Source organism: Aythya fuligula, chromosome 1 (genome assembly GCF_009819795.1).
Source record: "Aythya fuligula isolate bAytFul2 chromosome 1, bAytFul2.pri, whole genome shotgun sequence".
Taxonomy (NCBI): domain Eukaryota; kingdom Metazoa; phylum Chordata; class Aves; order Anseriformes; family Anatidae; genus Aythya; species Aythya fuligula.
Window position 1 is genome coordinate 112,350,042 of NC_045559.1, and position 18,231 is coordinate 112,368,272.

General features: G+C 39.3%; 1 protein-coding gene across 1 annotated transcript in view; it reads left to right on the forward strand.

The window, feature by feature from the left end:
- Positions 1 to 18,231, forward strand: part of SIM2 (SIM bHLH transcription factor 2) — a 55,514-nt gene that overhangs the window by 30,827 nt on the left and 6,456 nt on the right. The window contains exons 5-10 of the mRNA XM_032207874.1: positions 858 to 943; positions 3,191 to 3,390; positions 6,763 to 6,869; positions 12,525 to 12,672; positions 14,653 to 14,821; positions 15,778 to 16,186. Coding sequence (XP_032063765.1) covers positions 858 to 943; positions 3,191 to 3,390; positions 6,763 to 6,869; positions 12,525 to 12,672; positions 14,653 to 14,821; positions 15,778 to 16,186 — 1,119 coding nt within the window. The remainder of the gene's footprint in view (positions 1 to 857; positions 944 to 3,190; positions 3,391 to 6,762; positions 6,870 to 12,524; positions 12,673 to 14,652; positions 14,822 to 15,777; positions 16,187 to 18,231) is intronic.

Genomic DNA, 18,231 nt, shown 5'->3' on the forward strand with positions numbered 1-18,231 from the left:
AGGTGCTAACTGGGTGATGGATTCACAAAAATTGGGAACACAACAGCTAAGTCAAATTAAAGCAAGAATCCAGCTGATTATAGTGGGCTTTGTATCAAACCCTGTGGGGATTTAGAAAGTAATACACATTGCAACAAATCAGAAAAACCCTCTGGTTCCCTGATTTTCCTATTCACAGACATGTCATGAGTTTGTTATTTTTTTCCCTAATATAGTTGTTTTCTGCTGACCTGCAACTTTCAATAATGAAATCTCAGAACCATTAATGATGTATGAAATGTTAAAGGGATAACTAACTGTTAAAGAGAATAATAACTTATTCTTAGGAGAAAATATAAATGTACCTTTTTAACTTCAAAAATTTCCTTGAGATTACCCTTGAAGACATTAACAACCATCTAACAAGAATAGCTCAGAAGTCAGTGACACAGTGATATAGAGGCCAGAATTATGCCAGCCTGGTCACAACACACAGATTATTACAAAAACAATGCATTTTCTTGTTTCCTGTTCTGCTATTACTTCGGAGAGCACTTTGCCTTGCCTATGTGCCAAAGAAGATTCCTTCCCTTTACCAATACAGGCTGGTGCCTGGCTGTTCAGAAACAAGGTGATTGCCTTGTGAAGGGTGGTTAAAAGCAGAAAATTTGACACCTCGTCCTGCTGGCTTGTCCAACTTTCACAGGGAATCCTAACATCAAGGTAAAATCTGAGGGTGGAGACTGAGTGGGGAAGTAGAGTGGTTGACTTCTATTGCTGCCTAAGGTAAAAACAGTTATATTAAATTGTCAGGGGCAAAGCTATGGATAGTTTTGAAATCTTCAGTAAAAAATAAGCAGTGTGGTTTATGCTTTCAGAATACGAAATTGAGAGATCCTTTTTCCTGAGAATGAAGTGTGTCCTAGCCAAGAGGAATGCAGGATTGACATGCAGTGGCTACAAGGTAATGTATATGAGCTTTTATTTTCATGTATTCAACAAGAGACAAGTTCATTTAGTTAGTTTGTTTTTAAGTATGTGTGGCTGAAAGCAAAGTCTTTGACAGGAAGTATTAGAACAGATGCAAAAGTGCTGATTGCAGACTCCCTCAGTAATGCAACTCTAGACTCTCCCACAGTGAGTTAGAGTTTGCTTTGTGGCACATTTCCATATCCTGATCCCCTGATCTTCCAGATGGGGGCCTGGAGCACACCCACGAGGGTGAAAATAGAGAGCACAGACAGGTCTCATTCCCTTATGAGACTGGAGGCAGGTGGGGCAGGAATCCAGGTGCAGGAACTTGGAAGTTCCCATCTCCCTCTGCCTTGGTATTACTATGTTTTGAGCAGCCATAAAGTTGCACAGGTCACCTCATTGGCCTGACTAGAACTACCTCAATGTTAATGAGACCATAACATTGCCCTAAATCATCATTGTTATCAGCTCAGGGTTTGAACAACTAAGTTTGTTTACAAATCCTATTGCTTGCAGTAATTTTCTATTTACTACATGAAATCAGCAAGCCACAGCAAAGACTGAAATTCTACAGTAACACCTGCCATTTGGGTAGTTCCTATTCTCAGCTTTACAGTATGCACTTGCTGCTTTTTGAGCTGCACAGTAAAATTTTATCACCTAAGCATCAGGAGAGAAGGGTATTTCACATACAGTCTGGTGAGGATTTGTTTTGTCTGAGTCATTCTAAAACAAAAAGAAAAGAATGCAAGAGAAGCTGGACTCATTTAAGGGACATGTTCAAGGTCCAGACATATATCTGCCTATTTACACTGTTATCTACCTGGTTACACTGGTAGTTCTTCATTATGGGCCCTCGTTTGCCCAACTGCTTCCCAGCAAAAATGGATACGTCCCAAAGCAGAATGTGAAATCAGGTTAAAAATTAGAGCTTTTAGTGGTGGCATCTCTGTTTTATTTTCTTTTTTTCCATTTATGAAAGTTAATTAGGGGAATCACCTGCTTTCTCCTTTTGTTCATTATCAGAAGTTTACACAGTGAAACAGTTAAGGATGTATTCTTCTAGAAAGATGTTGGTTTAAATATGTTATTTTCTTTAACTGTACTTAGGGTCAGGACGTAGTACTATTGAACATATCGTGTGAATAGCTAAAGTGCAGGAAAAACTCATGAATCAAGTATTATGAGAACTAGTAGGATCTGCTGGGAGATCTTAAATAAGTTTCTGAGCATACTAATAACTTGATGATTGGAGGGGAGGAAGGAAGGTCATACCAGAGGATCCTATTTATAGGTGGCTGTTTAGTAGGTTGTTTGTAGTACTAAATACACTGGAAATTAATTCCTTTACATTGGACCCAGTTAAAAGTCAAGCATATATAGAAATTAATAATGGATGTGTAGAATGTATTTCTGGTTCTCCACAAAGCCTAAGCAGTGTCCTGCCTGCTGTTTGGAGTAGAAAATTGGCAGGAGCACAAATAATTTCTAAACACCAGTACTACATTAAATAAATCTTAAGTTCTGGAAGAGTCCCCAGGTTATTATTTTTTCCCTCTCTTTAGCAGACATTGTGGATTTTTACAGTCCAACACTGAAGTTAACACTCCTGTGATTGGGAATTGTATATGGGGATTCAGGAATCTGATCTCAAGACCCTGGATTTGGTCACATACCAAAAGAATGCCAGATGAACTTGACTGAAGAACTTAGTTAAAACTAATTTCCAATGCATTTACTCATACAGTATTTAATCTCTGTAAATGTAATACATTAATTTCCACTGGATTTTGAAGTGTGTGTTTTTCACCAGAAAAAAATGGGTCATGAAAAAGTAGGTGTTTATGTGCACCCATGAGAGAGTGAGAATCTGAGACATTTAAAAAAGTAACTTCCAGATTTTTTGATTAGCAAACAAGAATTCTGACTGGATCTAGAAGAAATGTATACCTAAGAAAGTTTAAAGTGTTGACTAGAAAGCAGTGTAGCTAGTCCCAAAGAGAATATGCTTTAATACCGGACTGATCATGTTAGCAGCAGTAAACACAAAAACTGCATTTATTGTGTTTTAATCTCCATTTATAAATTAACCACACTTCTGAAGCCCTAACAGACTATGCAGTAATTGTGTTATAAGGATGTATTGCTTTATAACTTCATTGAAACTGGGTGGTCAGCTGACTTGCAGCCTCTTCCATTGCCATCAGATACTGAGTGTGTTTTCTTTTCATGCCAGGTGATCCATTGCAGTGGCTATTTGAAGATACGGCAGTATATGCTAGATATGTCTTTGTATGATTCCTGTTACCAAATCGTTGGACTGGTGGCTGTAGGTCAATCTTTACCTCCCAGTGCAATCACTGAGATCAAACTTCATAGTAACATGTTTATGTTCAGAGCAAGTTTGGACTTAAAATTAATATTCCTAGATTCCAGGTAAGCAGCTATTTCATTTCTAGCATAAAATGTTTTCAAAGTAAGTGTTATAAGTTGCAGTGGTTTCCAAACAAATCAGAATACCCATAAAAAGGTACTAAACAGATCTGGAAGACAAAGACTGTGAGCATCTTCAAAGCTCTTCAGGGCAGGCCATACTTTGTCTTGAATGCCAACATAAGCCTATATACTTTAACTAATAGTTACCTACATTTTCAGAGAGTCAGCTAAAGCCTTGTTGCTGATTAATGTGCAGAAGACCAGTAAAATGTTTTTACTTTAAAGAAGATAAATTTTAACATGCAAACCTAGTGGAAGTAATAAGCATGCACCATCATCTGTAATTGAAACACTGAGCTCAAATTACTTTTCAGGGTCATCCAGAAAGCTTTTGGCAAAGTAGTAAGAAAAAAGAGTATTTTACACTTTAATGCCTTAACAATGAAACCAACCCTACTAATTGTGGTTTGAAGGAAGCAAGGAAAATGAATTCCATTGGCTACTACATGGAAATACAACCTTCCTAAAGAAAACCTGGGAAAATATTTCTGCTTAGGAAAGAGAACCTCATCTCCACCCTCAGTGGATGTAGCTCACATACCAGCTAGGAAGAGAAGAGCGCAAAAACAGAACTGAAGGAATTATGAAATGACTCACTCAACCCTTTTTGAAAACATGGTATCTTTCAGTATACAATGATTCTTTGTACAGTGCAGTTCAAGATACCTTCAGGGGAAAGGCCCAATTCCCAGACAATATAACAGATTTGATCATTGACAGGATGATCATTCTTTAGAAATCCCTGCATGTGGAGCAGTATGTCACATACTCTCTCATTTCCCTGACATGCTGGATTTGTTAGAAGCAGAAATGATATTTATGTGTAACAGTGAAAAAGACTGTATCCAAGACTGGGGAAGTTTTGCATGGCAGATCAGCCATGCAAGAACATGCTCCTTTTCCATGCTAAGTCAATTAGATAGTGGGCCATCAGTTGCTAAAATACAAAGAACTGGTTGTTTCTGGATTTTTTTATTTTTATTTTTGGCATGCTTTACTTAATGTAACAGCTACAAAGAAGCACACGGGGTTCAGCAACATGTCTTTGCATGTGGAAAAAAGGAAATGATGTGCCTAAGAGGAACTGCCTGGAGACATAAGTGTCTTCAAAGGAGACAGTATAACCAGAGGTGTTGACAGGAGCACAGATATAACCAGTACTCTTGCATAGCTGTGTTTACCAAAGAGCAGATGCGTGTCATCCACACACAGGATAGCTGGGGGTATTAAGTGCTACCAGAGCCCTTTGCTTTCCCAGCTGAGCAAACCAAGTTATATTTGCCCTGAGTAGGGGCGTACTAGGAATAAGACAAAACTGTTTTCAGGCTTGCTTCTGGTATCCATGCAAGAAAAAAAGTTGGTAGATCTTTAGAGGTAACAGTCACAGAGCGGAGAGGCATTACAGCATTACAGCCATAGGAAGAAACAGGTAAGACTTTCTAGACACTCAATACAATACAAAGCATGCAAGAGCTCATTTATCAAGGTAACTGGAAAAAGGAGGCAATTACTTCCCTCTAAATGACTTGCAGCTTCTGATTTAGGTGGTGCAGCCTATTTTTCCATTGCTACATAGATTCCAAAGGCTTTAAGGAACTGTAGAGGGCAGAGCTGATCATCAGGGCAAGCTCTTTTTTTCTCCGTGTGGATTGACAGAGATAACAACACTCAGAACCCAGGCTCCCTACAGCAGCTTACTGAGGGCTTGCTTTTGTGTTAAGGACATCAAGCAGCTAAGTTTATTTCTAGATTCCAACACTTAAAGTGAAGCTGCATTTCCAGAAACATTCACACCTGGCTTGGGTTTTAGCTTTTTGCTTGTTTGTTTTCTGGATTAACTGTCTCTGTACTCAGCCATTACGTGAGCAGGATGAACTGCCAGCTTTGTTTTAATTGCAGTAAATCCAGAAGGAGCACTGAAATTTGAACAGGATTTTACATCAGTATTTCATCACTCTGATAGGTGACTAAATTCTTAAGTGAGAAATTGGGCCTCTAGAACCATAAGCCAGGAAGGACAGGGCACACTGCAGAGGAGAAACAGAAGCATGTACTCACAAAGCCTGCTGCAGAAAGAGAGCACACATGCTTGCTCTGCATTGGTCATCCCTGAGGCAAAGGCATGCAAGATTTTCCCAGATGAAGGCATAGCTAGGGCAGGTATGGATGTATTTGTACTGTATTTGTAAATCAAGCCATGAAGGCATTGTTTTTTTTTTTTGTTTGTTTTTTTTTTTTGTTGTTTTTTTTTTCTGATTTCCCTGCTGTCCACATGATTATGTAGTGTTAGAGCAAGTGTAAATAAGGTGCATAATAATTGTAAAAAGAAAAAGGAGAAGATAAAAAGAGGGGAAAATAGGAAAAAAAATGGAGAAGAAAAAAAATAAAATTTACATTATCTGCAACCCCCAGTGGCACAGGTTGCTTGAGACCCCTGCATTCCTTTCTGTAGACGCTGCTGTGTTATTCTTTGATACGGAGTGTATCCACATCAGTGTTTTAGTTCAGACCAGCAGCACCCTTTTGAAGGATGCTTTTTTTTATCCTGGCCATCCTCGCTCACTGTGCTGCAATTGTATCATTAGGAGGCCTTAGACATGTGAACTGGGTTCCTTCCAGAAGAGTCTAACCTGGAAGCCAACCTCCAGGAGACTTCTAAGTGTGTCCCAGTGTATTTCTGGCCAGTGCAGCCTTGTTCTTTAACATCTGCAGAGATGCTGCCGTTTCAAATTCTTCCATTATTCTTCCACTTCTCAAGTGAGGAAGTTTTTCTCAAGTCTAGCTTCAGCTTTCCTTTTCTTAGCTTGTGATCTTCATAGCTCCTTGTCTCTCCACATTCTTAGCTGGAATAAACTCCTGCTTCCTTCTTCTGTTAGTCATTATCCTGAATTTATTTATAGACCATGATCACAGCCTCTACGGACTGACATACATGCTATGCTTGTATGTTTGCAAAAGCAAATGAAAGTTTGTCAGCAGTGCACAAGAGTAGTTTTATTGTTTCGTGACTGGCTCCTCAACTGGATTTTTGTGCAAAGGATCATGCATGGCGGTGGCAAAAGCCCAAAGCTGAAATAAGTAAAAGAACTCTTTTTCCTGTCTGTGTGTAAGGCTGGCCAGGGAATAGCTGCACCTTGCTTTGGCTGGGTTGAGAGGGTTTTATGTTCTTATAAAGATGAGGATTCTGTTTCCAAAACTAATATTTTGTCCTACAGTTTTTAGGTGCCCTATTTGTTGGCGCAATCAAAAGTTAGGTTAATGAAACTGAATATTCCTAGAGATTTTGCTTATTATGGAATCTTCCTTTTCTAGAGTGACTGAATTAACTGGATATGAGCCCCAAGATCTGATAGAAAAAACCCTCTACCACCATGTTCATGGCTGTGATGTGTTCCATTTACGATATGCTCATCATCTGTGTAAGTAAAAAGAATACTAGACTGAAATTTATTAGCCAGAGTGAGAAGTTTTGCAGGCAACAGGCACTATGCTGGAAAGTAAAGAAAGGTTTCCATATCTTGACTGAAGCTTGATTTTCAAAAGTGCTTGGCTATCACTTAAGGAAATGATTACTTCTGCAAATAAGCTAGAAAGTTAATATGCTGTGCTTATACAAATATATCTGGGTACTTTTATCTTTGACTTAAAGGATCTGAGCTCTTTTGAAAATGTGGACTTGATTCTGGGTGGTGAACTCCTGAAGGAAAAAAAAAGAAAATACAAAAGAGCGAGTGAGTGCGCAAGAGGGGAAAATCTGGACTTTGCTATCCTCTGTTGTTAGAAGAAAAATTATGCAAGAGCTCTCCATTCCTCTGAAACATGTTAGTAATAATCAGCCCATGTTTGAAGTGAATGCAAACCCAAAAAATCCTGAGATGAATGTTCATTAATAGCATGTGGATGAGGTTTGGAGAATGGAGTGTCAGGAAAAAAAATTACACATTTAATAATTCCCCATCTGCCAACAGAGACACTAATCATATCTTCAAACATCTGGATTTGGGAAGTAGTTCATTCAGTAGCACATTAATTTGAGAAGCAAATTGAGGGAATAGCTGAAATCTGGACTTGGCTCAGTCTGTTGTAGCCCATACGATGCAAAGATGAAATCCAAAAACCAATGTCAGTGAATTTTTTTCCAGATTGCTTCTGTGGACTGAAAGCAGCCAGAGTCAAATACTTCTTTTAGGCTTCCTGAAGGAGAAGGTAGTTGGTTCTTCACCTTACTCTGTGCTGTTCATGAGGATTTGGAATATAAAAGAAGGATGTAATTGTGTTTGGCACAAATCAGTGCTGAAACTCCAAGTACTGAATTCTGTTGATGGCCATGTGTACTACACCTGCAAAAGCAAAAGTTGATCTTTACAGCAAGATCATGTTTACCATAACACTATTGACGTTTTTGAGTCAATATAAAATATAAACTAGAATGATTCTGTAATCAGGGATTACAGAATACCCCATTGGGGGCATCCTTTTTGTAGTGCTATTTTCTGCAGCTGGTTGTGAATGTCAACCTGTACAAAAATTGCTCTTTATTTGTACATGACTATTTAAAATATCTATATCAACCATTATACGGATGCTTCCAAGACAGCCACAATCATCTCTGGAAAACAGTTTATCTATTTTAGAGCAGAGTCATGGATAGCGCTGTCTGTGTGGGAGAAGACCTGTAGTTTGGCTACCAGTTTGACCTATGTCAGACTGGAGTTTTAAAAAGAGACACATCATGTTTACTGACTTTAAAAAAAAAAAAAAAAAAAAAAAAAAAAAAAAGAACAAACAGACAAACAAAAAACATTAACAAAACAGAATAACTGAAAACAGTTCTCTAGATACTGTACCTGAATTGCAAAGATAAATTATTGTAAAGTTTAAAATCAGAAAAAAAAAAAAAAAGAAAGAAAAAAAAAATCAAAGCAATTAAATGCCAAGAAGCAAAAAGAAGGAAATGGCTAACACTTGGGCAACAGTAGGAACAGTGCAGAATCATAGTCAGAATACTAAGCAACAGGAATTATTAAAACAGATGTAAAGTGTACAAACTTCCTCTGGGGAGCACTGTTATAACTCACCCACCATCCATCAGCAAATGTCTGAGGAACACAAGCAGTAAAAGGTTGGCAGGTTTGACGTACACTTCTATAAAACAATCTGATGATTAAGTGTCATCTGATGAAGAAATCTGGAGAGAAACATCTTACACCTAATAAGGGTATTTAGCAAAAAAGGAAAATATAGCAACCCTAAAATAGGGTAACCAATTGCTCTTTCTTAGAGGAAAAAAAGCCCAGACTGAAGACCTGAAGTTAGTGAACTTTGTTAGGCAGCACAGAGAACAAAACAAAGGGAACAGTGAGGGAAACAAATTAGATGCAATATAAAAAGAACATCAGACTATGAGGAAAATGTAGATGTGAATATTTGCCTAAGGTGTGCTGGCAGTAAACAGTGTTTCCTGTTTTAAACATTTGATTTACTTCCAGCTCTATGAAAAAGTTTCTGATATTTGAACTAGCGCTATTTATTTCTATAGCACCATCAATATACACAGTGTTTTCTCTGCAACGGGGGAAATGTGGCCACACAAATGATGACTCCTTTCATTCTGAAAGACATTTAGAACTTCTCCTTAGATTTAGAAACTTTCATCTAAAAGACAGGCTAGAGAAGCTTTTCCAGTCCAGACAAAATATTCCTCTATTCCAGAACAGACAAACTATTTTTCTGGCTTCAGAGAAATCATCGCTCATGAAAAAAAATCATTTGTACCATCATCTCTCTGTGAGGGAGATTTTGTGCATCCCTCATGTTGTAGCATCATTGCTCTTCCCACATTATAAACTCTTAAAAGAATCGCTTCTCTGTGCCTTGGCAAGACAACCCACAGCCCCATCTGATGCCATCACCAAAGCTTCCTTTTTCGTTTTGCTGCTTCCTGGAAATCAACCTATGTATTTATAGAACCTATCTCATGGGAGAGCACAGTTTGCTGTCCAGGGCATTGAATCTGCTGTTGCTCCCCTGGTAATCAAGAGGATTCTGGCAGAGCTGCACTCGTTTTTAAGAGGGCAAAAGAACTGTAGAGGCTGCTGGGGCACCAACCCCTGACCACACCACCCAAGAACTGTGCCGATGACATGCCAGGTTGTGTGCACCAGGGAAGCTAAACCAGTAACTGCTGCGACAGCAGAACCAAGAAGTCCATTTCTCTGAGTGGTATCTTGAAGCGCAGGCTGGCAACTCCCAGCTGCATGCCTGTGAGCCTGCTGGAGCCTTTTAAAATAGCCATCAGTGACAGGCCAGAAGGACCAGCCCAGCCAGCCCAATGCCTTTTTCAGCTTGCCTGCTAAACCAGGAGGGAACCACAACACAGGAACACCCAGCTACAAATGGCACATCTCAGAGCCAAGGCTAAAGCCACTGAGTCCTCCCTGTCTGATTGCAGCGGAGGCCACCAAGAAGTCTAAGCCTGCACAGATTGTCTTGGTAGTGGATTTACCTCACTCCCGTTTCTGAGGTTTCCCAATCAGCATCAAACAGGATAATTTCACCAAGGGCCAAATGGAAATTGACCTCATTTACTGTATCAGAAGCACAGCTACTGTCCCTGAGCCAAGGTCAGACTTTCCCCACATTGCTAAAAATGCAGGAGACGTGGAGTCCTCCCCTGTCCCAAGAGAAATATTGGTTTGTCCATATAATTAGGAAGGAAGGCTGAACACTGTAGTCCTCAGTGGTTTTCACATCTTTTAAAATACTGTCTTAACTGAAGAGCTAAAACAGGGATTTTTATTTTTTTTTAATAAAAAAGAAGAGTTAGAGAAAGTGAAAAGCCAAAGCACATGGAAGAACTCTGTGATAGCTGGTGAACCACTAGAGCATTAATCTCCATTATGGAAAACTGAAGCCCCATTACAAAAATATTTGTTAGATTATCTAGGCCAAAATGTAAGTATCATTTGCTAGGAGTGGACAATTTGGATTACAGAATGGCAAGAAACATTGTGAATCCATGGAACATGGTTGGTTATTAACAAATATCTTTACAACAGGTTTATTTGGCATCATTACACTGAATCTATGAGTAGCAGATACAACACCTTTACTTTGGAGTGATTTATTGCACTTTAACAGTATATGTGTCTATATATTTTGTGTGTGTGTTTAAGAAATCAGACACATTTCCCCTATTTTACTTATTTTTTTTTTTTAACATCTGCACATAGGCCCACCTCTCCCTGCCTCTCTGCAATTATTCTGTGTAGAAATGTAGGTGCGAGAAAGAACACCTGTAAGCATGAAGCAAAAAGCTGATGTATGAGATACTTCAAACTCTACATAGTAGTGTCTGGGTGTTAGCAAAGACAGGTTTTTGAGTGTCCTGCAGGGTGGGGTTATTTATCTTGTTGATTTCTGAACAAATAGATACCATATCCTGTAATGGAAGGAGAACTGACACTTCCAGAAACACCTGTCTAAAGTCAGTTAGCAAGAACCTGATTTTCTTAGGGAGATTAACTTGATTTGAAGAAAAGGTTGAGTATGTTGTGACTTGTACAAGTGGACAGGAGAGTAAACAGTCCAGAGAGGACCCCCATGCAACAGACTTAAAAGACTTCTTAGCAAGAACAAACACTATTGCTCTTCTGTTTCTGTCAGTCTTCCATTGGGCTATTTATGTTATCCACACTATTGCAGTCTTTGATATTTATTGAAATTACAAACCCACACTGCCCCAAGTAAAATATGAACAAAAAAACCACAACTCCAGTGATGGCTGTTGGCCATGTAATTAATTAATAATCTGGACAACCCCCCCCAAAATTATGCACTTTTTTGTTCTCAGTTTAATACTGGATGTCCTCCCTGTCAGAAGAATCTCCTATGAATGCTAAATATAAGCCATATAGTCCAATTTCAATTGATCATTTGCTCTACTAGAGTGCACTGAAAGAGGCAACCTGTTTGATCAGCTTATTTCTGCTCTGTTTCTGCACCTAGCATGTATACCAAGAGAACAAAATTACAGTGAGCTTTGATAATGATTTCAAAGTAGTATAAATCCTACATTGGAAAGCAGTAATTCCATTTTTTCAAATTTTTGGAATTACACAAAAATATAATTTTTGCGTAATAATGTATTACACAAAGCTACAAGGAACTGCTGCTATTGATTACTTTTCTTTTTTTTTAAATAGTTTGAGTATCAAAATCAATCTCTTATTTCCTAATTTAAAATAAATATCTAATTGTATAGGGGAGTAAGAAGGTTGATTTCCGTAAAGACGTGCTTCTGGGTCACACAAGAGAAAAAGAATCTTTGAAGGCTGGGAAGTATATTCTGGTGAATCATTAGATAAATGCTTGGCACTGGACCAGAAAGATTTGTGGCTAGATTAAATATTTAAAGATGCTGCACAACTCATATGCCAAAACATCTTTATTCACAGAGAATCCAAGCTGGTGTTTAGAACATTACATTTTTAGTGAAATCTAGCTGATAACTGATTCATATCTCTGGCCCTGTCTTTATTTGTGTGCTTAAGAACCAAATAGCATTTTAATTTTTCTCTTTTAAGTCAACCTTCAAGATGTAGTGCTTACATAGGAAAAAGCATTATAGCATAAAATTGACTCCAAAATACAGTTATCTTTGAAGGTATGAATATCAAAAGTGTTTCCCAAATATGCTGGAAAAGTTCAAGGCAGTTGTGTCCACTTCAAAATACTTCTGCTGCCTTGAACTTCTCATTTTCAGTTAGAAGATTAAAAATAATAAATGTTTTTTGCTGAATGTACAAAAGAGAGCAGGGTGAACTGGAAAAGAAAGAATACAAACCTTAATAGTTGAGAACATGCTACTTGTAAACAACATAGTGACATCATGAAAAGATGTAAAAGAGTAGGACAGATATCTTTGCAAGGAAGCTATCTTGTGTTTGGTGAGAGAAGGAGGTCTAAAAAAGGGGAAGGAGGGAGAAAATTCCCTCCCTTGCAAATAAATCTCTCCAGGAAGTGGTCACAAGTGCAAGCAATGTGAAGTGCTTTTTTTTGTATTTTATTCACAGTGCTGGTGAAAGGCCAAGTCACAACCAAGTACTATCGGCTACTGTCCAAGCATGGAGGCTGGGTTTGGGTACAGAGCTATGCTACCATTGTGCATAACAGCCGTTCATCACGGCCTCACTGCATAGTGAGTGTCAATTATGTCCTTACGTAAGTCAAAATACTTTGTACCATTACGTGTTATCAGAAATTGATTCATTACTAATTGAATCCTTTACATTTGCTTTATTTGTGTCTTCCAGTATCATTCTGTGTTTGCATGTTGCAGCCATTTTTCTCTCCTCATATCCTCCCTCTTTTAGCTACAGAAGCACACTGAGCTAAAAAGAGATAGTATTTTTGATGTTTATTTCATATACCATCTTCTTGAATGTGTAGTACCACTGGTAGCTTTTTGTGTTAGACCTGGAAATGGTTCTGTAATTGGCATCAGAACTTCAGTGGTGCTGTCCTGACACAGCAAGAGCTACAGCTACCCAGCAGAGGTCACAGCATCAGTTTGCCAAACAGAGAAATGGTAGGAAGCTTTACTCCTCACAGAAGTGGGTGAATCACGGAGGATTCCCTCACTAGCCTTGGGTTGCAGGCACTCGGGGTGAAACAACCTTCTCACAATGCCAAGCAGCTCCCACTGAGCTTGTGAATGTGCAGAGGTTTGGCATGCAGTTTATGAATTCTGGTTCAGTCATAAAGGTGAAGGTGACAAAATTCCTGTTTTGATATCAACCTGAGAGAGACAGAAATCTGCACAGAATAAGAGAGATAAGCAACAGTGGAACAGACTGTGCCTCAAAAGAGTATCTTAAAAAAAAAAAAAAAAAAAAAAAAAAAAAAAAAAAAAAAAAAAGATGATAAAGGGCACTGCTTTTGTTGAACAACAGCAGAAAAAAACAGGGAACTATACACCCTTTTGTCTACACTTGTCCGTTCCTTAACTGGCTTGGAAGTAAATTGTGTTTGCATGATGTTTGTGGTAGGGTCATATGTGTTTGCATATTATACTGCTGTTTCTGCTACCCGACCTTGAGGAAGTAAAGTGTATGACCAGGTAGCCACCACAGGATGTTTTCTCAAACTACATGAAGTAGGTATGCAGCCCTGGACACATTGGCCAACACTGCAGTCATTGCTGCACAGATGTGAGAGCCAGTGGCACTAAGGAAAGACTCCGTCCTGCAACCTGATTGAGTCCCATGAGCTGGGGCAAGTGATTTGAATAAAAAAGAGGAAGCTATGCCAGGGACGTAACAGTATAATCTTCAAATTTACTTCCAGGTTGTTCACCATTAAAAAGCAATGGAAAAGAGTTCTAGATAGGAAGTGTTAGAGAAGTAGTTTTTTTGTTATCGTTGTTTGTTTGTTTATTTTAAAGTTATTGTTTCAAAAATATGCTCCATTGTTGCTACAGACAAAACAAGGGGAGACCATTAATCATCAAGAATATATCAATTTATGTTTCAATAAATGATCCATAGTCTGTCCTCGATTTGTTTTTTTGTTTTTTTTTTTTTAGCCTGCTTTGTAGATCTGCCCTGTATGTAGAACAAGTAAAAATGAACAAAACAGAGGAGAAAAACAATATTGCAGCTCCGATGGCCTAGTTACAAGGACATTGTGCTGACAGGAGAGGAACATTGCTCCTATAACCTCTCCTCGGAGCAAGTTGTGAGAGCCAGGAAAGAGACCAAAAGAGGCAGGTGACCTATTCTCCATAGTCACCAGTGACAGGACCCATGGGAACAGTGTTAAGCTGAGGCAGGGGAAGTTTAGGCTGGACATCAGGAAGAGGTTCTTCACTGTGAGGGTGGTCGCACATTGGAACAGGCTCCCCAGGGACGTAGACACTGCACCAAGCCTGTCTGAATTTAAGAAGAGATTGGACTGTGCACTTAGTCACATGGTCTAAAATTTTGGGTAGACCTGTGCAGTGCCAGGAGTTGGACTTGATGATCCTTATGGGTCCCTTCCAACTCAGGATATTCTATGATTCTATGATCCCCAGTCTAGCATTGCACACTCATTCTTGGAAGAATGAAAACATTGTGAAAGTTAATATATTTTCAATGAGTTATTTTGGATCTGTGTGGTATGTTTGAGTATGTAATCTATTGGACTGTTTTTTTTTTTCAGAGATATTGAGTATAAGGAGCTTCAGCTGTCACTGGACCAGGTTACCATTTCTAAGTCACAGTTCTCATGCAGAAACTCAGTATCTACCTCGCAGGAAACAAGGAAAATAGTAAAACCCAAAAGTAACAAAATGAAGGCAAAACTCAGAACAACGCCTTACCCACAACAGGTAACTTTTTCAGCAGTATTTACTTGTCAGTTATTGTGTTAGAGTCCTTGAGCCAGGACAGAAATCCTCTGGAACTGAACTTCCTGTAAAGCTGACTACAGCATGCTCTGCTGCAAGAACATCCTTGTAGGCCAGAATACAACCAGACCCTTATGTTCTTGGGGTGAACAGCATAAATAGTACAAAACAGCTCTGGCAAGTGATACAAACAGAAAGACTTCTGGATTTGGAGGATATAAAGTCCTTAAAAACAAAACAAAACAAAAACAATGTGTTTTCTTGGTCAGAAGAAGAAAGCCATGTATTAAGGACAGCTGTGCTGTGAAAATTTGAGCTAGCATAAAATACATCTTATTCACTGTTGATGTGCAGAGCTCTAAACATCACATAGACACTGGCAGTTTCCTTATGCTGGAGAATGCTTCATAGAAAGGAATCCTAGCAAACAGAGTGCTGGAGTGGGATTTGTGATATCTGTCACTGGGTGTGCTAGAACTAGATGCGAAAGGGAGCTATGCAATTAATATTGTTGGAAGAGGTTACTATTACCTTAAAAAAAAAAAAAAAAAAAAAAAGGCACTGAATGCATCTAGTACATACACTTCAGTCAAAACATCACATTAATGGTCTGACACTGCACTTATCAGTAACTTCCTGTGCTCTGCAACAAACTTATGCCCGCTGGTATTTACAACTGCCTACAATCACTAGCTAAAATCCAGCTGGCAAATTATCAAATAAACCCTTAACATTAGGATGACAAAATTGTTCTTTGTTTGCATGTTAAGTGAAGGTTAGGTATAGTGAAGACAAGGAATTTCAAATGCACTGGTAAGCCACTGTAGCCAGTGAGATTGCAGTTCAAGGAGGCCCAGCTTTGGGCGCCTGTATGATATGTTATGCGGTTTCATATAAAAATTGGTCGTTTAACTCTCTTACCCTCCTTTTTCCCCCAGCAATACAGCTCATTCCAAACAGACAAACTGGAATGCAGCCAGGTGGGAAACTGGCGATCCAGCCCTGCAGTGAACGCTGCCACCATTCAAGAACAAAACTTCCATTCAGAAAACAGTGAACTTTTATATGCCCCGTCATATAGCTTGCCTTTCTCTTACCATTATGGACACTTCCCTGTCGAATCTCATGTCTTCAGTAGCAAAAAGCAAATGTTGCCTTCTAAGTTCGGGCAGTCTCAAGGAGCACCTTGTGAAGTGGCTCGTTTTTTCTTGAGTACGCTGCAGACAAATGGAGAATGCCAGTGGCATTATGCCAACTCCTTGGTACCCAGCAGCCAGTCACCATCCAAAAATCTTCCTGAGCAGCCAGTGAACATCATCCGGCATAATCTTGCACAGAGTTATGAAGGTGGGTGTCACTTTAAAAAAAGAAAAATGGAAAAGAAAAACTGTGGGGTGTCTGGGAAATATTTGTAACTGTAATTTGAAAATAGGAAATACAAGATGTTCAGGAAATACAGAAAATCAGAAACTGTGAAATGTAACATCTGATATGTTTATAGTATTTGCATGTTTATCTCACTTCCCTTTACCATAAGCACTTGATTAGGAGTATTAGGAGGGAAGGGATGCCATCCAGAGGACCTGGACAGGCTCAAGAGGTGGGCCTCTGCGAATTTCATGGAGTTCAGAAAGGCCGAGTGCAAGGCCCTACACATGGGCTGGGGCACTCCCAAGCAGAAATACAGGCTGAGCAGAGAATGGATCAAGAGCAGCCCCGAGGAGAAGGACCTGGGGGTGTTGGCGGATGAGAAGCTCCACATGAACTTGCGATGCGCAGTTCCAGACCAGAAAACCAAACATATCCCGGGCTTCATCAAAAGAAGCGTGGCCAGCAGGGCGAGGGAGGTGATTGTTCCCGTCTGCTCTGCTCTTGTGAGACCCCACCTGGAGCCCTGTGTTCAGCTTTGGGGACCCAGCACAAGAAGGACACGGACCTGTTAGAGTGGGTCCAGAGGAGGGCCACGAAGATGACCAAGGTGCTGGAGCACCTCTCCCGTGAAGACAGGCTGAGGGAGTTGGGCTTGTTCAGCCTGGAGAAGAGAAGGTTCAAGGAAGACTTCAAAAAGGCCTTCTAGTATCCAAAGGAAGCTACAGGAAAGCTGGTGGGGACCTCTTTGTCAGGGAGTGCAGTGATAAGACAAGAAGGAATGGATTTAAATTGAAAGAGGGTAGATTTAAATTAGACATTAGGAAGAAATTCTTCACTGGTGAGGCACTGGACCAGGTTGTCCAAAGAAGCTGTGGTTTCCCCATCCCTGGAAGTATTCAAGTTCAGGCCGGATGAGGCTTTGGGCAGCCTGGTCTGGTGGGAGGTGTCCTTGCCCATGGCAGGGGGGTTGGAACTGGGTGGTCTTTAAGGTCCCTTCCAACCCAAACCATGCTGTGATTCTATGATTCTATTATCAAACATCAGTTGCAAAAATGTAGTCACCAGAATTGCTTTTAAAACAGGGCATACCACCTCCTTCAATACTGGCCACTGAGCTGTGTAGTGGAATTACTGAGGTAAGTCATCACTGAAGTCAGAAAGAAACAAATGCACTTCAGTTCACGTACAGAAATTAAAATAAACATGATGTGTTTCCACAAAAATTGCAGGTTGTCCTTTCTGAATATGAAGTCATTCTGAGTGTCAGTACCTTACAGTTACTACACGGCATGACAAAATGAAATGCTCTGTCTTCCTGCTTCATTTGAAATGTCTTCAGTGCTCCCCCCGATCAATTGTGTCACCTCTCTGTGCAGACGGTTAGCTCAAATACTTTGAAGGAAGCACTGAAGACATTGATTTCTCTGAGGTGGCAGCCTATAAGAAATAACCTTTCAAAGCTGTAAATAATGTAAACAAGCTAAAGATACACTCTAATCCTTAGATCTCATATACATTACATTGATCTGCATACACCATTTTGATAATTTAAAAATCACCAATGGGGGCTGTTTGACATACTGTTATAAAGTTGGATGGAAACATTTCTTTCTTGTAACTTCATTATGGATGTGATGGAGGTAGCAGTAATGAAAAATAAATAAAAAATATTAGTAAGAAAAAAAAAAAAATAGAAAAGATAGGCTCAAAATTCTCTGTATACCAGAAACGAGCATTTTTTTTCTCGTAGGGACATAACATTAAATATTCCAGATCTGAAGGGAACATCTGCAGATGTTAAAATATGAATTTACTACAAGAGAGAGGAGATGGTATCAGAGAGTGAATGTGTCTACCACAAAATAACTTTGGCCCAGGGTTCCGTCCTTCATGGGACCATTTGAAGTGACCTAGCTGACTGTCATATTTTACTTTATTGTCCTGTATTTAGGTTGAAAATAAGTAAAATTGAAGCTTTTCTTACAGCTTAGCACAGGTTAAATTTTATTTTATTTTTTTTT